This window comes from Pseudonaja textilis, chromosome Z (genome assembly GCF_049901715.1).
Source record: "Pseudonaja textilis isolate UNSWEBS1 chromosome Z, rPseTex1.2, whole genome shotgun sequence".
Lineage (NCBI taxonomy): Eukaryota > Metazoa > Chordata > Lepidosauria > Squamata > Elapidae > Pseudonaja > Pseudonaja textilis.
The window spans coordinates 350,735-373,435 of NC_142008.1; the positions used below are offsets into that span (position 1 = coordinate 350,735).

Genomic DNA, 22,701 nt, shown 5'->3' on the forward strand with positions numbered 1-22,701 from the left:
AAGACGCTGGGATTCTAGGAATAAACTCTTCAGGGGGCTTCCCCACGGCCCATCATCCCCGCTACCAAAGGCTCTGCCCTTCCCGCCAGTATTTCGGGGAAAGGTAACAGGTAAAGGTTCCCCTTGCACATCTGTGCTAGTCGTTTCTGGCCCTCAGGGGCGATGCTCATCTCCATGACAAAAGCCGAAGAGCCAGCGCTGTCCGAAGACGTCTCCCTGGTCATGTGGCCGGCACGACTAAATGCCGAAGGTGCACAGAACACTCTTTGCTTCCCACCAAAGGGGCCCCTATTTTTCTACTTGCATTTTTTTTTACATGCTTTCGAACTGCTAGGTTGGCAGAAGCTGCTGGGACAAGGAACGGGAGCTCACTCCGTTAAGCGGCGCTAGGGATTCGAACCACCGGCCTTTCTGATCAACAAGCTCAGTGTCTTAGCCACTGAGCCACCATGCACCCCCCCCCCTTTTAATAACCAAAGGAAAGAAAGCCAGAGGTTTAAGCAGATGCTTAGCAAATAAATCAGGCTGCACATTTATTATCAAAAAGAATAGAAGGGGGAGGAAGCAAAGGAAACCAGAAGCTTGGAGAAGATAGTTTGTGTCCATCAAGGTTATGGTGCTGGAAGAGATGAGGGTTAGTTGAGCCAGAAACCCATTACTGGCTTGGAGTGAGAGACCCCGATTTAGTGCTCCAGTGGGCAGAGAGGTAGGTATCTCTGCAGGACGCCCTTTATCCTCTCCCTGATTAAGTCCTCTCTCCCCAAATACCGGGGCTGGCTTTTGGGGGAGGGGGGGCAGGAAAGAGGGACGCCCCCTCACTCCCCCATGTGTGTCCGCAAGTGATACTTGAGCGACTGCTTGTAGCGGAAGCATTTGGCGCACTCCGTACAAGGGTACGGCCGCTCACCCGTGTGCGCCCGCTGGTGCTCAAGCAGGTGATGCTTCTGGGTGAAATTCTTCCCACACTCGGCACAGTGGTACGGCCGCTCGCCCGTGTGGATACGCTGGTGCTCGAGCAGATGGTGCTTGCGGATGAAACCCTTGCCGCACTCGCTGCAGGCATGGGGCCGCTCACGGGTGTGCACCCGGTAGTGGTTGGTCAGCTTCGACTTCTCGCTGAACGTCTTGTCGCACTGGCTGCACTTGTATGGCCGTTCACCCGTGTGAGTCCGCTGGTGTCGCAGCAGGTGGGACGGCCGACTGAAGGCCTTCCCACACTGAGGACAGATGAAGGAGAGCTCAGTTTTGCCGGTGTGCACCCGCTGGTGCATGGCCAGTGAGATCTGCAGCCGGAAGCTCTTCCGGCACTCGTCGCACGAGTACGGGCGCTCGCCGACGTGTGTGATCTGGTGCTTACTCAAGCTCGACTTGTGGCTGAAGCTGCTGTCACACTCGCTACACTTGTAGGGTTTGCCAGGTGGCAGGGGCGGCTGAGGCTGTTGCTTGAAGTTACGCTTGTTAGGGTACGTCTGCCCGCGGCGGGGCGGAGGAGCTACCCCACGCCGTGCTGTGTGCAGCCGCTGGTGCAGGAGGTATTGCTGCTTGATGCGGAAGCTGAGGTCACAGGCGTGGCATTCATAGGGCCCCTCCTTGAGGTGGTTACGCTGATGGATTATATAGTTGATCCGCAGAATGAAGCTCTTGCCGCAGTCCGGACAGATGTACGGCCGCTCACGCGTCCGGTTTCGCTGCTGCAGTGTGACTGGCCGCGTTTCAACGCTATTGTCTCTCTCACAAAGCGGGGCACAGATCCCCACGGTGGGTCGGGGTGGCTTGGTCACCCTCTGTTCCTCCTGGAGAACCTCTACATTGCAAGCCAGCGAGCAGGGTGGCTCGGCGCGGGACGAAAACAACCCCCGGTTCTCCAAACTGACGGGGTCTTCCTCCTCCTCCTCCTCTTCCTCCTCCTCCTCCTCTTCTTCCTCCTCTTCTTCTTCCTCCTCCTCCTCTTCCTCTTCTTCCTCCTCCATTTTGATTACGATCCCGTCATCTTGCAAGAAAGACAGAAAAGCAAAGCAAAATCAGTGGGTTTCACGCAGCAGCATGCGGTGAAAAGAAAAACCGTTTATGGCTCAAAACCTCTCGCGATGGGCAGGGGGACAAATCGAGGCGGTTGCCATCCTCAGACAAAGAAACTGTAACACATTCCACAGTCTCTCGGGGCTTTTAAGCACTGGTAGTCCTCGACTTATGACCAAAGCATGCTGGATGGGGAATTCTGGGAGTTGAAGTCCACCTCTTTTAGGGCACACTGGAGAATGCTGGGAATTGAAGTCTACCCCTCTTGAAACACGACCCCTGGGGAGTTCTAGAAGTCTCTACTCACCCGCGCAGTTGCTGTGCTGCACAGTAACTCTCTTGATCTCGCCGAAGTTCACGTCGTACTCGCTTCCTTCCTCCAGGTTGTTGCTGGGGAAGTTTCCCAGTGGGGTGGCAGCGCTGTAGGGGCTGCCACAGGGAGCTTCGGGGTCCAGACCCTGGAAATCGCCCTCCGAACTGCCAGACATCTGATGTGGCTCCACGTCTCCGGGACATTCGTCAGAATGCGGCTCTTCCGTTTTGATCACGACCCTGATGCCGGCTGCAGGGAGGGTAAGGTCAGAAAAGCTTCGCTTCGACCGTCCCAGGTTACGAACGGCCCTGAACAAAGGGACGTAGGGCCCACTTGCACCCTTAGGGCCATTCTGCGGGTGTGGGGGATTCTGGGAGTTGGAGCCCGCCCACCCCTTAAAGAACGCCGGCTCAGAAATTCTGGGAGTTGAAGTTTAAGAGTGAAATGAGATTCGTCTCATTATGGATCCATCTCTGCCGGAGTTAAAGATAATTTCATTTAATGTCTTTGCGGATCTCTTCCCAAGGGAGGCCAGAACTCACCTGCTGTGGCATCAGGAAGTCTCCCCTGCTCCTCCGAGTCTCGACCGTCTCCATGACATGAGTCGCTCGCTCGCTCGGTCTGGGACAACACACCTGGCTTGGAAATGGCATAATCTGGGGGGGGGAGGGGGAAGGCAGGGGTCAGCCCTTGGTTTTAGGGCCAGGTGACCAGACTCGGGTTCAAAATGCACCGGAGGGATCGGGTACGGGGAGAGGGTAGAAGCAGGGAAGCCTAAGGTGTGCTTGAGGAGAAATTAAAGGAAATGACACTGAGATGGGAGGGGGAAGGAAGGGAGGGAGGAAGGAAGGAAGGAAGGAAGGAAGGAAGGAAGGAAGGAAGGAAGGAAGGAAGGAAGGGGAAGAAAGAGAGAAAGAAAACAAAAAAAGGGAAAGAAGAAAAAGAAAAAAGGGAAAGAAAAGAAGAAAGGGAAAGAAAGGAGAAAGGGAAAGAAAAAGAGGAGAGAGTAAGAAAGCAGAAAAAGGGGAAAGAAAGAATGAGAAAGAAAAAGAAAGCAAAAGGAGAAAGGGAAAGAGGAAAAAGAAAGAAGAAAGGGAACCTAGTCTGCCCCCTGGCCAACCAGAAGCCCCTCATAGAATGACAGGCTGGAAAGGAGTTTGGGGGCCTCCAATCCAGCCCCCCCTGCTGGAGCAGAAGACAACCCCGGACCATTGGAGACGGGGGGGCTGTCCAGTCTCTTCTTCAACACCTCCAGGGATGAAGAACCCACAACTTCTGGTGGCAAGCAGGTTAATCCTCCTCACGGTGAGGAAGTTTCCTCCTTTATTCCCCGGGGGAGAGGGGGAACTGCAGCCCACCCAACCCTGGGGGACAAGCGGCGCCTCCCCCTTACCCAAAGAGACCAAGGAGTGGTGGTTGCCCTTCATCAAGTTCTTGTAGAGTTCCTTCTGCCATTCTTCCAGTTTCTCCCATTCCTTCTCGTTGAAGTACACTGACATGTCGTCGAAGGTCACCGGCACCTAGAACCACAAAGTGGGCACGCTCAGCATTGATCCCTGGCAGCCAAAACTAAACTACCTACCTACCTACCCACCTACTTCCTTCCATCCATCCATCCATCTTCTTTCTTCCTTTCACATCCATCCATCTTTCCTTTCTTCCACATCCATCCTCCTTCCATCTTCCTTCCTGCCATCCTTCCATCTCCTTCCTTCTTTCCTTCCTTCCTTTCACATCCATCTTTCCTCCCTTCCACATTCATTTTCCTATCTTCATTCCTTCTTTCCTTCCTTTCACATCCATCCATCTTCTTCCTTTCCTTCCTTCCTTTCACATCCATTCATCCTTCTTTCCTTCCACATCCATCCATCTTCCTTCCTTCCACATCCATCTTCCTTCCATCTTTTCTTTCCTTCCTTTCACATCCATCCATCTTTCCTTCCTTCCACATCCATCCATCTTCTTCCTTCTTTCCTTCCTTCCTTTCACATCCATTCATCCTTCCTTCCTTCAACATCCATCCATCTTTCCTTCCTTTCACATCCATCCATCTTTCCTTTCTTCTTTCCACATCCATCTATCTTCATTCCTTCTTTCCTTCCTTTCACATTCATCCATCTTTCCTTCCTCCCTTCCACATCCATCCATCTCCTTCCTTTCACATCCATCCATCTTCTTCTCTTCCATCCTTTTGGGAGGACGGCCTAGTCCCTGTGCGCCTGTGTGCACACACAGAAGCACCCAGATATTTGCAGCGACGCTCAGACGAGTGGATCCGTGAGCTCAGGCAAGTGCGGCCGTGCGCTCGTGCCGAGGAGCATGCGCTGCTTGCCTCCTCACGCGACTCAGTGGCGATTACAGGTCGGGGACCCCTGCATTAGTCCAACGCACACAAACACGCACCCAGGGGCAGCCCGGCTTCTTCCCGAAGCCAAGTCCTCGAGAGGACCAGGGCTGATTCTGGTGGGGTCAGTCACACATTCCGTGTGACCCTTCATCCCTACCTGAGGCCCTCTTATGTCTGGGAACTTCCAACATCTGGGGCCCTGGTTTGCTTCAGGGTGGTTTTACCCCAGACCGGGCAGAGGGAACCATGGTTTCGTAGGCTGCTAGGTTCCTAAATGTGTGATGGTGACTTTGCCCGTTTTTACAACCTGATTCCTGACGGGCCGCGGATGGGTGCTGGGCTGCAGACCGGTGAAGGGATGAGGACTGGCGCAGGGTTACAGATCGGGGCAGGGCTGTGGACAGGGGCAGGGACAACAGCCGATTCTTTTGTGGCCCACCGGCAGTTAGCAGAGCTGGCAGCAGAGTCAGACAATGAGGAGGTTGGGTAGGAACCTGGGCCGGTCCTGGAGCTCGGACGAGGGCTCTGCGTCAGAGGCAGAGATGGGGTCAGGGCAGGCTGGCAATTACCAGCTGCCTTCAGAGTCGGACAACAGTGAGGCGGGGGAGCAGCTGGAGCCTGTTCCCAGTGTGCGCATGCGCAGAGCTGCCAAAAGAAAAGAACAATTACAAACTAAGGGACGACGTGGGAGTAAAGCCACAGGTGGACGCTGTATGGCCCCTTCCGTAGGGATTGAAAGGGGAGCAAGAGGGGCTTTTGCAGGAAACAATTCGTTCGTTGCCGCAGTGTGAAGATCTGTCTGTGGATCTCAGAGACTGAGCCGAGTCCTTCCTTGTCAGCACTGCGTTTGGAAATAGTGACTTGGCAGCTCTCCCAGCTAGATAAGGTTTGTGCTCTGAATGACACCCTTGAAAGTCTGTTGGCCGGGCCTTTGGCGGAAGGCAAATGCAAGAAATTCGCCTTCGTTTAATAAAAGGGGTTTTGCCGGGACAAAGAGTCAGCTTAGAGCTTTTGGGGGAAGCCGCGGTCAGAACCGATTCAGGGATGAGGACCAATACCAGGCTGCAGGTGGGTGTCAGAAGGAGGACTGGTGCTTGGCTGTGGACTGACGTAAAGACGAAGACGGGGGGAGGGTTACGGATCGAGGCAGGGCTGTGGACCGGGTCACGGATGAGCACCGGTGCCAGGCCACGGACCAGTAATGGACTGCAGACCGGTGCCAAGGCTGCGGACGGGTGCAGGGATGAGGACTGGGGCAGGGCTATGGATTGGGACAGGGTTGTGGATCAGTGCAGGGCTGTGGACTGTTGTGCTCCAGCTCGGGAGTTGGAAACTCCCGATCTAATTCTCGCTGCGTTCGAGTCCCGGGAACGAAAAAAGCCCAAGAGCCGAACCTACTTTCGGCGTCTCGCCCTTGGAGCCCGGCGGGAAGCGCAATATCCAGAAGTTGCGGTTCTTCAAGAGGTTCTCCATGTTTTCCAAGCGGCGTTGCAGCAGGCCGTATTCCTGAATGAGGGTCCCCAGAGCAGCCCATTTACTCTCCAGCTGGCCGCCGATCTCCCCCGTCGTCTTCTCGCAATCCAGAACCTTCTTCTCCACTGTCCCGGTTCTGCCTTCCAGGTCCAGCAGGCGGCTTGTGTGCAAATCCACCTTCTTCTCCATGGCTTGGAAGGAAGCCACCAAGGTCAGGGCGATCTCGGCCGCCTGGTCCTCCCGGTCGAAGAGTTGGTCGGAGTCGGTGGGCGTCGGTGGAAGACGATGACGAGCGGGTGCTGCATCCCGTTGCGATGCCTGCTGGGGGACGATTGGAAAGGAGAGGACAAATTTAGGAGGATACTGCCAGTATGCCGCTGCTTGTGGCACCGCCATGCCTCCCGGGACTAGTCCTTGACTTATGACGCTTCGTTTAGTCGCTGCTCAAAATTACAACCACCCTCCCAAAAAGGGTTTTTTCACACTTACGACCGTCAAAATTGGGCAACCAGCTCATATTCACGAAGGCCACACAGTCCCGTGATCGCCTTTTGTGACCTTCTGATAAAGGAGGAGGCTGAACTGGTTTACCCACCACGTGACTCACTTAACGCCGGTTCAACAATTCACTTAATGACTACGGCAGAAAAGGTGGCAAAAATGGGGCAAAATGCCCTTTAGCAAATGTATCGCTTTTTGACCCCAGAAATTTTTTTGGGGGGGGCGGGAGGGCCTCGATTGTGGTCATAAGTCGCGGATTAGCTGCATTTGGAAATGAGAATCTTCCCAATTTTAATTTCATTATTAAATTTATTTGCCCTCCATTTCCCTGGAAACGAAGAGAGGTAATCCTTGACCTACAAACTGTTCACTTAATTACTTTAAAACCTGCATTCCTTTTCTTTCTTTCCTTCCTTTTTTCCTTTCTCCTTTCTTTCCCTTCCTTCCCTCATTAATTCATTACCTCCTTCTTCCCTCCCCATTCTTTTCCTTCCTTCCTTCACTTCTTCTTTCCTGCACTCTTTACTTCTTTTCCTTTCACTTCCCTTTCCTTTCCTTCCTTCCCTCCCTTTTCCATCCTTATTTTCCTTCCTTCTTCCCTCTCTTCCCTACCCATTTATTTTCCTTCCTTCCTTTCTTTTCCACCCTTCCTTCTTTCCAATTCATTCACTATTTCCTTCTTCCCTCCCTTCCGTTCCCCCTTTTATTTCCTCCCTCCCTTCTTCCCTTCCTATTCATTTCTTCCATCCTTCCTACTTTCCTTCCTTCCATCCTTCCTTCCTTCAGTTAATTCACTATTTTCTTCTTCCCTCCCTTCCTTTCCTTCCCTTTCTATTTTTTTCCTTCCTTCCTTCCTTATTTCCTCCCTCCCTCCCTACTTTCTTCCTCTCTGATGGTTCAAACCAGAAAGCTTCTAATTATATTATCGTCTTCCTTTTGACCAAATCAGGATTATTTTCAATCCAGGATATGAAACCACGGTTTTCAATCACAGTTAGTTATCCTGGCTTATTCCACAAAATGGTAGCCACCGTTAAACTACCAGGGGAACCTCGGATTAACCAGGTGCTTCTTCGGGGCAGCTGAAACGAAAAACAAGACTTAAGCCAACATGGATGGAAAAATCCCCTGGATCCAGGAGGAGGCAAAAGTTTGACAGCGACCACCACAACCTCGTAAAACCTGAGTCCATTTCCCAGTGTCTCAGTTTTGATCCCGTCAGGCCCTTGGGAAGCCACGGTCGTCAATCTTCACATGACACCTGTGAGTCATCCATGAATGACAGGCGTCTGAATTCCCCCCCCAGGTTTTTGTTTGTTTGTTTTAAATTCCCTCCTCGGAAGGGAAGTCAATCAAAATGGCGCTGTTAAAGCGGCATTAAAGCAAATCAAGTTAAACGACCGTCATAAATACGAGTCGTGCGATGATCATTAAGCATGACATAAACGGTCCTCAGTTCCCCCCATTTTTTTTGGGGGGGGGGGTAAACGTTGTAACTGGGAAAACGGTCCCGGGAGGAATGGTCGTAAGGATGTGGTGATGTCATAACTTGGAACGGTCCCCGAATAAACCAACGCAGGCCGCCGAGAAATTTTTTTTTTTTCAATCAAGTTTTGATAGGTTTTTGATCAGCTTGCCGAATAAATTGGATAAATAGATATAAATACTTGTGACGTAACAATGGGGAAAGAAAACATAAGTTTCCATGATGGTACTGAAATTTGGCCTTTTTCTTTCCTTCCTTCCTTTTTTCCCTCCTTTTTTCCTTCCTTCCTTCCTTCTCTCTTTTCCTTTCTTCTTCCCTCCCTTCCCTTCATTTACTCCTTCCTTCCTCCCTTCATTCTTCCTTCCTTTCCTTCTACCCTACCTTTCCTTCCTTCTTCTCTCTTTCATTTCCTTCCTTCCTTTCCCCCTTCCTTCCTTTCTCTCCGGGTGATGGGCTCAAAATCTAGACGCTGGGCAACGGACTTGTATTTACACCGTGATTCCCTCACACGACTTTCTGAGGAGCAAAGTCGGATTCACTTAACAAGCATGTGACTACTAACAACACAGGCAATGAGTCACTTAACAACTGTGGTACGAAAAATCATAAACCGGGACCAAACTCCTTTAAACAAATGTTTCACTTTGCAGCATGAAGTTGGGGCTCAACTCAAGGACAGAACAGAATAAAGAACAGAATATGATTAGAATAGAATATAGAATAGATTTAGAAAATAATACAGAACAGAATATTAAAATAGAATATAGACTGGAATACAATGGAATAGGATAGAAATAGAATAAAATAGAAATAATAGAACAGAATAGGAATAGAGTAGAATACAAAATAGAAAGAATAGAACAGAATAGGAACAGAGTAGAATACAAAACAGAATAGTATTAGAACAAAACAGAATACAGAACAAAATGATTAGAATAGAGAATAGAACAGAACAGAATAGAATTAGAAAGAATAAAATACAACAGAACAGAATAGAATCAGAAATAGAATAAAATAAAAATAACAAACAGAAATACAAAGTGTAGAATACAGAATAGAAGAACAGAATACAACAGAATTCGAACAGAATGGAATACAGAACAGAGTATGATTAGAATAGAATAGAGAACACAACAGAATAGAAAGAGAACAGAATAGAAACAAAACAGAATAAGAATAGAATAGATTTAGAAAATAATACAGAATATGATTAGAATAGATTAGAATACAAAACAGAATAGAATTAGAACAGAATACAGAACAGAAAATGACTAGAATAGAATAGAGAATAGAAAGAATAGAACATAAACAGAAAGAACAGAATAGAATTAGAAATAGAATAAACTAGGAAGAACAGAACAGAATTATAAATTGAGTCTAATACAGAACAGCAGAATAGAATAGAATTTTGAACAGAACAGAATACAGAGCAGACTATGATTAGAATAAGAATAGAGAACAGAACAACAGCAATAGAATAGAATAACAGAATAAAATCCGAAACCTTAGAATGGAATAGAATTAGGAATAGAATAAAATAAAACAGAACAGGAATAGGAACAGAATGACAAAGTTGGAAGGGGCCGTCCAGTCTCCAAGCCAAGCCCCATAGAAGGGTGGCAGGCAGTAGGCCAGCTTCAAAGGTGGAGGGGCTCAAACCCCCATCCCAGAGACTGCCCAAGGACCTCACCCCATATTTATGGGGGTGAGGGTGGGGGGAGTTTCCCCTTAGGCCAAAGCCAGACTCTTGGGGATGGGGTGACAGTCCAGTCTCCAAGCCAAGCCCCATAAAAGTGTGGCAGGCTGTAGTCCAGCCTGGGGAAGCGGGGGGACTTCAAAAGGGGTCCAACTCTGGCCCAAGGACCCCCCTTTATATTAGGGGTGGGGGTCCTTCAGCAAAAGCCCCCAACAGTCTCCCAGTTTCCGGGCAGGACGAAAAAAAGCAGCAGTCCAGCTTTGGGCACTTTGCCCCAGCGGCAGGAGTGGCATCCCCCAGGCGGGAACAGCGCTCTTACCCCCCACGGCCGCCCGCCCGCCCGCAGGCGCTCTTCCCGGTACATCTCCCCCGCCTCTCTCAGCGCCGCTCTTCCCGGTCACCCCCCGCCCGGTATCTCTCTTTCACTACGCGGCTCTTCCATCTACCACCCCCGCGCTCCGTTGTCAGACGGGCCTTCTGGGGAGGGGCAGCCGAAAGGAGGGGGGAGAACCCCCTCATTTCCTCCTCCCCTTTCTTCCCCCCCTCGTCCAACCCCCTCCCCTCCTCACCTGGGCCGGCGCCCCCCTCCATGGTCGCTTTGTTGCCCCCCCCCGCGCGACGGGGCGCAGCGCCGCACAACGAGGTTCAGCCGGGCGAGGAGGCGGGAGGGGGACGAAGGGAAGGAGGAGGGAGGAGAAAGCGCCTGAGGTCCTGACGCCCGCCGGATGGCCTTTTTTTTTTTCCTTCCCTGCCTCGGCCGGCCGCGCCTGCGCAGAACGAGCCCCGCCGCTGCTGCGTCAAAATCCCGGCCGTCGCTCTGAAGAGTTGAGCGCGGACTACGATCCGCCCTGACGGGCGGTTTTTTCCCCCACGCGCGGCCAATCTATGTTTATGTAGATGTTGGTTTTGTGTTCTTCGCCCAGGGGAAGCCGGCCAAAAGAGAGCCGGTCGGCTGTAGCAATAGAATCAGAGAATCACCGCGTTGGAAGGGACCTCGGCGGTGATCCAGTCCAGCCCCCTGCTTGAATAGGACACCCTTACATAAAGTTTGAAGGGACCTCAGCGGTCATCTAGTCCAGCCCCCTGCTTGAATAGGACACCCTTACATAAAGTTTGAAGGGACCTCAGCGGTCATCTAGTCCAGCCCCCTGCTTGAATAGGACACCCTTACATAAAGTTTGAAGGGACCTCAGCGGTCATCTAGTCCAGCCCCCTGCTTGAATAGGACACCCTTACATAAAGTTTGAAGGGACCTCGGCGGTCATCTAGTCCAGCCCCCTGCTCGAGCAAGACCCCCTTACAGAAAGTTTGAAGGGATCTCGGCGGTCATCTAGTCCAGCCCCTGCTCGAGCAAGACACCTTTAAAGTTTGAAGGGACCTCGGCGGTCATCTAGTCCAACCCCCTGCTCTAGCAAGACACCCTTACAGAAAGCTTCAAGGGACCTCGGCGGTCATCTAGTCCAGCCCCCTGCTCGAGTAGGACACTTACAGAATCAAGAGTAGGAAAGGAACCTTAGTGGTCATCTAGACAAGCCCCTGCTCAATAGAATCAATGATTGATTTGATGGATGGGTGGATTCATATCGTCATAGTCCCCCATACGAACCATGTGTGACAGGAATTGAATTGAATAAAAAAAAATAACAAGGGTGCCGAAATATCAAATCAACATCAAACCAATTTGACTACTACCAGTTTTAATAGTTCAATTTCATAATAAAAATAGGATGAATTTATAATTCTACTTAATGATTGCTGATAATTTACATAACTGAATTATATATTTTAACTTGATTCTTTAATTGTTCTTAAATACAAATGCATGTCATTCCTGTAGGGTTAATATTAAATACGATGCATATTCATTTATGATTAATAGTCATTCAATTCATTATTGTGCATTTTAATCACTCATACTAGATTAAATTAAATAATTAAATATTGAGTGTATTATTATTAATCATAAATGAATATCCTGCATATTTGATAATTTTTAACACGAAGAGTGTTACTGTACTATTTGTGTATTAAATTAAATGGTTCAATATTATTTAATTAGTATTACTGTTCATGGATTATTAAAGTATTAAATATTTAATAATTTAATTTAATAATACATGGATAGTGCTAATTAAACAATATTTAACAATTTAATGAATAGTAATACTATTTATGTATTATTAAATTAAAAATATTAACTACTATAAATAATATTAAATATATTAAATATTTAATAATTTAATTTGATAATAAATGAATTGTAATACCAATTTAATATTTAACAATTTAATGAATAGTAATCAGAGGTGGTATTCAGCAGGTTCTGACCAGTTCTGGAGAACTGGTAGTGGAAACTTTCAGTAGTTCGGAGAATCGCAGATCCCATTTCTGACTGCAGTATCCTTCCCCTACCACTCCCACCAAGCCATGCCCACAGAACTGGGAGTAAAAAAAATTGAATTCCACCACTGATAGTAATACTATTGATGTATTAAATTAAATTACTAAATATTATAAATATATTAAATATGTCATACTTTAATTTAATAATATATGAGTGGTAGTATTACTATTCATTTATTATTAGACGATTAAATATTACTGGTAATTATTGTATTTTTAGGTTGTATCGATACAATAATAAAATAATGTAATATTATAATTATATATTAATATATTACATATTTTATATAACAAACAGCATAAATATAATTTATATGATTTAAATGAAAACAAATTAAATATTTGATTTTTATTAAATTTAAGATATTAATATTAAATTATTGGTACTAGTAGTACTAAATATTAACGCTATAAATATATTAAATGGAATCAAATCTTTGATTAAATTTAATAAATATTCGATGTTCTTTACTAAATGAGTATTAAATATATGAAGTGGCTTTTGGCACAGGGAGGGGAACAAATCCCACCCCAATTCTCCAAGCCCCTCTTGCCAGCCACGCCCCTCTTCTCATGGTCGATGGGGAGCCGGAAGTGTCCGTGCAGTTACACCGGAAGCTGTCCTCTTGGGGGAGGAGAGTGTGGTGCAGCGAGGAAGGAGGACCCCCTCTGGCCACTGGCTGCAGCGCCCCTGTCGAACAGAGGGGAAATTGCAGAAGGGGAGGTCTGGGGAGAACCTAACTTTCCTGCAATTCATGGGTAACCAGAGGTGGGATTCACATAAGTTAACAGCTGGTTCGCCTAGTGCAGAACCGAAAATGTGAGCGTGCGGCTTCCAGCACACAGCAATTTCATGCACGTGGCTTCCAGCACACCTCCTTGGGCAGCCGCGGAAACCGGTTGGGCTGTGTGGGAGGGGCAAGCGAGCCAGAGAGTGAGTTATATAGGATGGAACAGCACCGGGGAGAGTGGTTGGAACAACCGGATTGGGCGAATCGGTCCGAACCGGCAGCAGTTCACTTCTGAGTAGCTGCTTTTTCTACCTCTGAGTTACCCCCTGTAGCATCCTGCAAATCCTTTGGTACCTACAGGCAGTCCTCGATTTACAACCACTCGTTTAATGACCGTTCAAACTTACAGCAGCCCTGAAATGACTTTCGACCGGGTTTCACACTGACAACCAGTGTCACGTCATCCAAGACTCTTTACCCTGGGCTAGCATTTATGATGGTCACAGCGTCCCCGGAGGGGAGCACCCGATCCCCTTTTTGCGACCGACGAGCAAAGGGACAACCAGGAAGCCAGATTCGCTTCCCAACCCCGTCCCTGACTGAACGACTTTGGTGATTCGCTTAACGGCAGCAGCGAGAAAGGTCACCCAATGGGGCCAAAACTCATCGAACACCTGTCTTGTTGAGCAACAGAAATCCAAGGCCCAATTGTGGTCGTAACTCAAGGACTGTCTAAGTTGGGTCTTCACATCATGTGTCCGAATAATTTTAGCCACACATTCCTTGGATTTTATTCTTAAATGATCCCTTAATTTGTTTTCTGGATTTTTCGCCAGTATGTCCGAGTCCAAAATATTCTTCCCGTCGGGCTTCTTACCAACACATTGCAGGATAAAATATGGAGAGTGTGCAAGGGTGGGATTCAACCGGTGTAACAACAGGTTTGGTACACGCGCGCGCAGAGCATTTGCAATTCACCTTCTGCTGCAAGCCCTATGTATAAAAACAGCTGATCATCGGAGCGAACCGGTTCGCTCACAGCTGATTGTTGAAGCTCCTGGCTCACCCAAACCAATAGAATCCCACCCACCCCCACCCCAAATTGGGTGAATTGACCTGCAACTTTGTCCCTCTCAACACCCTCGATTAATTAAAAGCAGCAATTCAGCTTTGCAGGATTGTTTGTAACAGTATTTACAGCATATAATGATTCATCTGTTCAAATGAATTTTATTTCCTTTATTTTATCACTATAATTAGGAACAGTCTGAGCAATGTACAATTACATGTACAATATACAATGACAATGTAGGCAGGCCTTGACTTACAACAGTCCATTTAGTGACCTTTCAAGGGCAGTGCGATGGCCTAGAGGTAGAACCTCTCGCTTCACCATCAGGAGGCTGTGAGTTCGATCCTAGATAGAAACAGATATTTCTCTCTCTGGGCACATTGAGAATATATCTGCCAAACAAAAACTCAGCATCGGCATCAGGAAGGGCATCCGGCCAGGAAAGACTCTGCTAGCTCCTTTCAGCTGCCCAGACTCCACCCCTCGAGGGATTATAGGGTCGTTACACAAGGATGATTTCGTAACTCTTCAAGATGTCAATGGCCTTGAAAAAAAAAGAATGACTTGGGACCGTTTTTTCACACTTATGACCGTTGTAGCATCCCTTGTCAATGTAATGAAAATTCAGATGTTTTGACAGCTGACTCATCTTTTATGACAGGTTGCTGCATCCCAGGGACACACTTAATGATCGTTGTGGCATCCCTGTGTTGACGTACTCAAAATTCAGGTGACAACTGACTTCCGACCAGCAAATGTCAACGGGCAAGCCCGATTCATCCATGTTAAGGGCTGTGGGGATTTGCTTAACGACAGTGGTAAAATGGGCACAGCTCACTGAACAAGTGGAGAGGTTGAGCTAGATTGCGGTCATACGACAAGGACTCAACCAGTTTAGGCACGAGGGATTAAAGCGACTTGGGATTTAAGACGTGGTCCTGATTCTTTGCGCCTGAAGTTAAAGTTGGAACTCCCAGAATTCCCTTGTCCTCCCTCCCACAGAGGAAGTTAACCAGGGATGAAAACAGAGAATTAAGAATTCGATCTCCAGGAACTGAACGCAGCACCGTTAGAACCTCTTATCGAGTATCGGCAAAAATAGGGATTGGGCTGGTGGCCATTTTGACTTTTTTGACCCACTCCACATCTCGGTCTCAGCAAAACTCAAGGAATCAGTCACGTGAGAAGAGATTGGTCCAGAATGGGGTAGGGTCTTCTGATTGCGCAGGGAGTTGGACCAAAAGGCCTCCAAGGTCCGTTTCAACTCCATGGGCCTTAAGCCCCAGATCTGGCCTTCTGCCTCCAGTTCTGGGGAGCAAGGCTGTGACCAATGACAGTCCTGTGCTTGGTTCAAGATGGCTGCCTAAACTCTGCTCTCAGGCCGCCATCCTCTCATCTGGTTCTCCCTTGGAATCTGCTGAACAGTTTACGGGGGATACGTCTCTTGTCCGAGTCCAGGCTCAACATCGTCTGCCCGGAGCCCGATTCCACCCCGTTGGCCATGCCCGTTCATCTGAGTGGGGTGTTCCTCCAGCCTAGATCGCCTCCCCCTCATGCAGGCGCTGGTGTCCCACCAAATGCTGCTTGCGGGTGAAGCTCTTTGGGCAAAGTGGGCACTGGTAGGGCCGCTCGCCTGTGTGCAGCCGCCCATGGGTAGCGAGATGCTCCTTACGGATGAATGTCTTCCCGCATTCCCCACAGGTGTATGGCCGCTCCCCGGTGTGGATCATCTGGTGCCGTAAGAAATTCGAGTGATGGTTGAACGTCCGGCCGCATTGGCTGCAGATGTACAAGCCGGTTTTTTTTGGCGACCGCATGAGTACGCTCGTGAAGGTGCAGATTGATCTTCAGTCGGAAAGTCTTCTTGCACTCAGCGCAAGTGTGAGGCCGATCGCCCGTGTGCCAGAGGCGGTGTTTGCTCAGGCTGGCCTGGTGGGGAAACCAGCGCCCGCAATCTGGACAGGTATACGCCCTGACCGCTGGCTGGGGATGTTGTACAGGAGCGTCTCCACGGTCAGGAGAGACTTGGAGATGGGATTGCTGGTGCAAGGCGCATTGTTCCTCATACAAGAAGCTCCTACCACAATCAGGACACACGTACGGCGCTTCACCAGGAAGTACTCCTTCCTGGACAACGATGGTAGTAAAATTTGTGATGTCTCCTCCAGACTCAGTCGACGGTTGCAGTGCACCCGTCCGGCTGTCCACTGGCACCAAGCCCTCCTCTGAGGAGGGTGATACATCTTGCTCCAAAGATGCAGGCAAGGGACTGAACTGATCCAGGTTTCCAGGCTCTGTGTCAGCTACGGCGCCAGTCCGCAAGAAGACAACAGCTTCTAGGGAACAGATAAGAAAACCAAGCATTTGGGAATGCTTTTGGAATTGTTGGCTGTGGGAATGGGTTCCCTGCAAATTACCTGTTCTGTCTTGTTGGATGTCTTCTGCTTCCCCAGAGGTCCCTTGGTGCTTCCCACTTAAAGGCGCCCCCCCTTTCGTTGGGGATAATGAACCAGGTTTGGAGGTAGCACAATCTGGAGGGAGGGGAGAAAAAGAGAGGGAGGGGGGGAGAGGGAGAGAGAAGAAGAAAGAGAGAGAGAGAGAGAGGACAAAGAGAGAGAGAAAGAGAGCGAGAGAGAGAAACAGAGAAAGAGAGAGAAAGAAAGAGAGAGAGGACAAAGAGAGAGAGAAAGAGAGAGAAAGAGAGCGAGAGAGAGAAACAGAGAAAGAGAGAGAAAGAAAGAGAGAGAGAGGACAAAGAGAGAGAGAAAGAGAGAGAAAGAGAGCGAGAGAGAGAAACAGAGAAAGAGAAAGAAAGAGAGAGAGAGGACAAAGAGAGAGAGAGAGAGAGAGAGAGAGAGAGAGAGAGAGAGAAAGAAAGAAAGAGAGAGAGAGAAAGAAAGAGAGAGAAAGAGAGGACAAAAGAGAGAAAGAGAGAGAGAGAGAGAAGAGAGAGAGAGAGAGAAGAGAGAGAAAAGAGAGAGAGAGAGAGAGACTGTTATAATGGTTCTTCCTGTTTTTAAATGTTTTTAAGACTGTAATTGTAATTTTTTTAATTGTAAACATCCCAGTGTTGTTTGCTAAGATAAATGGTTGCAGAAATCAGAGAAAGAGATGGGGGTGGGTGGGGCAGGGGGCATAGATCTGGGCACAATGAGAATATATCTGCTCAACAAAACTCCGCATTAGTGGCAGGAAGGGCATCTGGGCAGTAAACACTCAACTCCATTCACCTGCCCAGATTCCACCCCGCAAGGGAGATGGATGGATGGAGACAGATACACAAAGATAGAGATAGATAGAGATAGGTGGATGAATAGACAGATCGAGAGAGAGAGAGATTTAATATATAGAGATTGCTGGGGGGCGGGGGGACTTCCCAACCGTCAAGTTTAGCAATGTTTTGAGATCACTGTCGTTGTGAGCTGAGGACTAAAAAAATTTTTTTCCTCTGGTTGCTTAAGTTGAAATTTCGTCTCTTCTCCTCATTCTTCCCAACGTATCCCGCCCAATTTATTTCCGTCGCCTCCAAGATTTGGGCCGACCCCCTTTTTCTCAAAATCCCTCTGGATTCCCTTTACCAGTTGAAACCAAGGACTCCTCAGCCTTCTGGCGCGTTGGTGCTCCCGAGTTCAAGTCCTCCCACTCCAGTTCTGAGCAGTAGGCTGAGACGTTGCCCAGCTTCACAGGAACCTGGAAAACGGAACCCGGGAGATCCCAGATCAGCTGGGGAGGGCGTGGTCTCCTCCCAAAATGCGCCCGCTTCTGGGACCACCCACGCCATATCTAAGACACACACACACACACACACATACACAGAGAAACACAGAAACACACACACACACACACGGGCATTCTAGCCACTTGGCAGGGAGAACACCTCTCTGGCTTTGAGAGTCTCCTTGCATTCGTCCTCTTCACACATTCATTCGGTTTTTACATTTTTTTTAGTGTTTTCTAATTATTTTAAGGCTTTAATTGTTATTTTTAAAAAAATTGTGAACAGCCCAGGGTTGTTTGCCAAGATAGACAGCTGTAGAGATACATACATACATACATACATACATACATACATACAGGAGAGAGAGACAGAGATGAGAGATAGATGTATAAATATAGATAAGGATGGATGGATGGATAGATGGATGGATGAGAGCTAGAGTAGGAGATGAGAGAGAGATTAGAGATAAACAGACAGACAGATGGATATATATATAACAGAGAGAGATCGATGGATGGATAGATGGATAAATATAGATGGATATTTTATAATAAATTATTGAAGATAGAAAGAAAGTGAGTGAGTGAGAGACAGACAGACAGACAGACAGACAGATCACGAATCTGATATATTGTTGTCCTGGATTCAAGCAAGGAACAGGTTCGAAAACCTCCTCACCCCCATTCCTCGCACCCTTCCCCTGACGCCCTGGCCTTCTCCGGTCCCCAACCCTGCCAAACTGAGTCAGTTTTATTGCCCAAGCAACAACTAAGCAACGACTACAGGTCCCGCTACGATTGTCTCCCTCCCTGTCCTTCTGACCTGCGGGCTTTCCCCTCCGGCGCCTGGTGGGACGTTCAGCCCCCAAAGGTTGGGTTTCTTCAATCTCTCCTCCACCGTCTCCAGCCGCTTCTGCAGCTGCTCATAGGCCCGGACCAGCGTCCCCAGTGCGTCCAGCTGGGGCAGAAAGTCGGTCACCGCTTTCTCTGTCGCCGAGAGCTTGCGCTCCGCCAGATCGACCCGCCGTCGAAGAGTCCGGATCTGTCCCGAGTGCACATCCACCTTCCTCTCCACCGCCTGCATGGCTGCCAGCAACGTCCAGAGGGAGAATTCGGTGGCTTGCCGGTGGATCGCCGCCGGTTCGCATCCGGTTTTGGGGAGAGTCCAAAAGAGTCCCGGGGGCGGCACCAGCGGGGGTGGGACGGCTCGGTTCCACTAAGGACAAAAACGGTCAATAAAACCACCCAAACCAGGGGTGGGATGCAAATATGTTTACTACCAGTTTGGTGGGCGTGGCTAGGTGGGTATGACCAGGTGGCTGGGTGGGTGTGGCTTCCTTCCTTTTCCCCTCCATTTTGTTTGCCTCCTGGGCGAAGCAGGAAGACGGCGAGGGGCATCCCGGCACAGCTGATTGTCGGGAGGGGGCCGGGGGGAGAAATACCATAAGGACTGACTGGGCGGAGAGGGGTGGGGCCAGCCAAGGACACGGTTTTCCAGTTCTCCCAACTGGGCAGAATTGTAACAACTGGTTTTATAGAACCGGTCCGAACTGGGAGAATTCCCCACCACCACTACCACCCCTCACCCCCTGTTCTCCACGTGGGAGCTTCTACGGCAAATCCTAAGCAATATTTGTTTCACGGCTGTTCGGCAGAGGAAACAGGTCCTCACACTTAGGACCGTCATCACATTTACGACCATCACCTGAACGTCTGGGTACTTGAACGTCCAAATCGGGGTATGGGAAGTCCTCGATGTACGACTTCAAGGACCACTCCCCCAATTTCTGTGGCTAAGTGAAGAGAGTCGTGCAAGTGAGTTCTGGCCCCGTTTTTTGACGACCGTTCTTCCCCCTGTCATTAAACAAATCCCGGCGGTTGTAAAGTCGGCAACATGGCTATTGATGAAATCCGGCTTTCCCACCGACAGTTAAGCAGTTCAGTCCAGATGTTAAAGTCAATCTAGCGGTCATTAAATGAATCCGGCTTGTCCCTTTTGATGTGGTTTGTCAGCAAGTCATAAAACAGAGACCGCGTAACCCCAGGACACTGCAACCGTCGTAAAATCCAAGTCTGCCACAGTCGTAAGTGCGAAAAAGTCATAAGACGCTTTTGATAATATCAAACAGTCACTAAATGAAGTGTTGTAAACCGAGGACTACCTCTATTAGGCAACATTTTGGTGTCCTGGGTGTGTGTGTGTCATGTGATCCCCTTTTGAGACTTCCAACAACCAATGTCAAAGAGGCAAGTCAGATTCACTTAACGACTGCACTGATTCACTTACCAATCATGGCTAAAAACAAGGTCTTAAACTCAGAGGCAACTCACTTAACCATTGAGCCCCAAATTTATGTTGCTAAGTGAAATGTTTCTTAAGTGATTATGCTCCATTTTATGATATTTCTTGCCACTGTTGTTAAGTGAATCATTGCAGGTGTTCAGTCAGTGACCCGGTCACAAAGCGAATCTTGATTTACCCATTGACTTTGCTCATCAGAAGGTCGCCAAAGGGGATTGCGTGACCCTGGGATGCCGCAACCGTCATAAATACGAACTGGTTACCAAGTGTCTCAATTTTGACCATGGGGAGGCAGCAACGGTCATAAGTGTGAAACACGGTCCTAAGTCCCTTTTTTCAGCACCATTGTAACTTTAAACGGTTGCTAAACGAACTGTTGAGTTTTCCGCTTACAAACCACAACTCCTGGTTTAGCAGGAGGAATGGTAATCCCTAAAAGTCCCCACCCAGAAACTATGACAAACCCACTTCTGCTTACAAACCAATTCCTGGTTTAACAGGGGCAACAAACCACTATTTCCTGGTTTAGGGGGTGGGGAGAACAGCCGTCCCCAAAAGTCCTCACCTAGAAACCGTGACAAACCCCACTCCCACTTACAAACCACAATTCCTGGTTTAGCAGCCATTTAACAAAAAGAAAAGGTTGGGAAAGTAACAAACCAGAATTCGTTTGTTTGTTTTTAAAAAATGTCAGAATTACTAAGTAGCAAATCCTGAAATCCGGTGTCCCCTTGGCTGACACCAGGGGAAAGAAGAGGGGGGCAGCTCTTTCTGTCTGCCCCCCTCCAGCCCTCCCAATTTTCGGGGGGCTTTTTCTCCTTGGGAGGAGCAAGATCAAGCCTCTGAGCATACGCAGAGCGCCTGCATGGTTCACCCTGGACTAAAGGAGAGAGAGAGAGCGTTGCTGGAGTAAAGCGCCGATCTCTCCGGATCGGGACGAGAAGAAGGGATGGGCCGATGCGGCTCCGGAGCTTCGAAATACCTGCAGATTCGGCGGTTCCCACGGTGTTGCCATTTCTTTCCCACGGTTGGGCGGTGGGCTAGGACGACGCCAAGGCTGCGGAGGGGCGGCGGCGGGGACGGGGACTTGGGGGAGGGCTCCGAAGGAAGAGGAGGAGCCGCGCACCCGCAGCAGCAAGCCGACGCCCCCCCTCGCTTTCTTTCCCCCATCCAAGCCAGGTCGCACCTGGCTAGAATCTTTAACATGCACCTGGGAGCGCATTTAAGGGCGGACGGGGTGGAATATCTCCGCTTTTAGGGTGGGTGGGATCGGCTGGGGTAGATGGCCCGGGTGGTCGGGGTAGAGGAGGTTCCCCCCTCCCCGAGAGCCTGGCGGGGGTCTCGAACGAGTCTGAGGAAGGGAGCTCGGACGCGAAACGAGGCGGAGCCGCGGAGGCGATTCTCCAAGTTGAGTTAAGAGCTCCGCCCACCCCCCAGATCAGGAGCCCTGAAGACCCTCTGATCTGCCTCGCTGAGCGGCTGGGTGGGGGGGGGGAGAAGAGGGGGGTTCTTGTAGACGTTTTGTGACCCGACTGGGGAATGTTATCAGTGTCTGGAGGAAGGGTTGTGCGTGTATGTGTGTTTTAAAATAAGACTGGTATAGAAATGCCTTCTGGTCAGATGACGTTCCGTCCCCTTTTTCCTCCATTTTTTCCGTTCTCCTCCCCTCTTCTTCTTCCTCCCCTTCTCCTCCTCCTCTTCTTCTTCTTCTTCTCTTCCCTTCCTTCCTTCCTTCCTTCCAGCACTGATGATGTTCCCTAGTTGGGTCATGAAACGTCTGCAAGAAACCCTCCCCCAGCTGAGAGACCCCCAGGATCCTTCACTCCAACCTTGAGCCACAAATATTCTCTTTTATTGGTTCTGCCTCTTTTGGCTGAAGGTTCAAGGAAGGAGGGAGGACGCTGGGTTGTCAATTCAGAGAAAGGCTATTAAAAATTTTTTGGGGTGGATGGAAGTAACCTCCCCTCCGAAAGCTGGTCCTCCAGTGCTTCTGTAAGGATCTGCTGCTGGAGCTGGGAGTTGGGACTGGATGACCTCCCAGGTCCCTTCCAACTCTTGCCATCCTGTCATGCTGGAAAGAGTCTGGAGCAACAAGGAAACGGGTTTGCAAGTGACAATCGGGAGGGATTTGAGGCCCCCACCCCCGGAAGAGACCGTGGCTTGCAGCCAGCAGGGGCTGGACTGGATGGTCTCAAGAGTCTCCCTTTCAACAGTCGATCAACCTCCATTAGGGCTCAGAAAGGGAGGACCCGCCAGGCCAGGGATCGGCAACCTTGAACACTCAAAAGAGCCATTTGGACCCATTTCAACTGCACGTCCCTCCCTCCCTCCCTCCCAGCCAGCCCCCTCCTGCTCTGCGATATGGAGCCAGTCTCCGCCCCCCCATCACCCTTTAACCTTCCCAGGTCAGGTGGGGAGTGACGGGGAGGGGCGGGGCCAGCGGTGGGATCAGCCGACAGGGAGCCACAGGTGGCTCTGGAGCCACAGGTTGCAGACCTGTTTCCAGGCAGATCATCCGGCCTTTTCAGCCTTTTTTGGGGGGGTGGGGAGGGGTTGTGTGTCTGTGGTGGAGAAGAAGTGAGGGGAAAAAATGGTGGACCCAAATTCGAATTCCGACCCAAGCAAGCTCGTCTCAGCTCTT

The 22,701-nt window shown here is 49.4% G+C and overlaps 2 protein-coding genes across 2 annotated transcripts; both read right to left on the minus strand.

Moving 5' to 3' along the window:
- Nucleotides 1–508: 508 nt before the first annotated feature.
- On the minus strand, nt 509–6,642 carry LOC113449936 (zinc finger protein 777-like). The gene is made up of 5 exons (XM_026721061.2): nt 6,078–6,642; nt 3,726–3,852; nt 2,875–2,988; nt 2,327–2,581; nt 509–1,990 (listed from the first exon to the last, which is right to left on the minus strand). Exons 1-5 carry the CDS (start codon nt 6,546–6,548, stop codon nt 816–818), a joined length of 2,142 nt encoding a protein of 713 aa, XP_026576846.2. The 5' UTR covers nt 6,549–6,642; the 3' UTR covers nt 509–815.
- Nucleotides 6,643–15,320: 8,678 nt separating this feature from the next.
- On the minus strand, nt 15,321–21,297 carry LOC113453636 (zinc finger protein 212-like). The gene is given in 7 exon segments (XM_087916373.1): nt 15,321–15,578; nt 15,580–15,846; nt 15,848–16,377; nt 16,459–16,572; nt 17,620–17,731; nt 18,582–18,974; nt 21,043–21,297. Coding segments are annotated over 7 exon segments (1,767 nt in total). The 5' UTR covers nt 21,283–21,297; the 3' UTR covers nt 15,321–15,467.
- Nucleotides 21,298–22,701: the final 1,404 nt, after the last annotated feature.

Bases quoted from the DNA above. Each gene is read 5' to 3' on its own strand.
- LOC113449936 (XM_026721061.2), bottom strand. From the start codon at position 6,548: ATGGCGGTGCCACAAGCAGCGGCATACTGGCAGTATCCTCCTAAATTT. The intron at 3,853-6,077 runs GTAGGTTCGGCT...TTGTGGTTCTAG, and splicing joins CCAAGGGCGAGACGCCGAAA to GTGCCGGTGACCTTCGACGA. The intron at 2,582-2,874 runs GTGAGTTCTGGC...CCCTCCCTGCAG, and splicing joins ACTTCCTGATGCCACAGCAG to CCGGCATCAGGGTCGTGATC.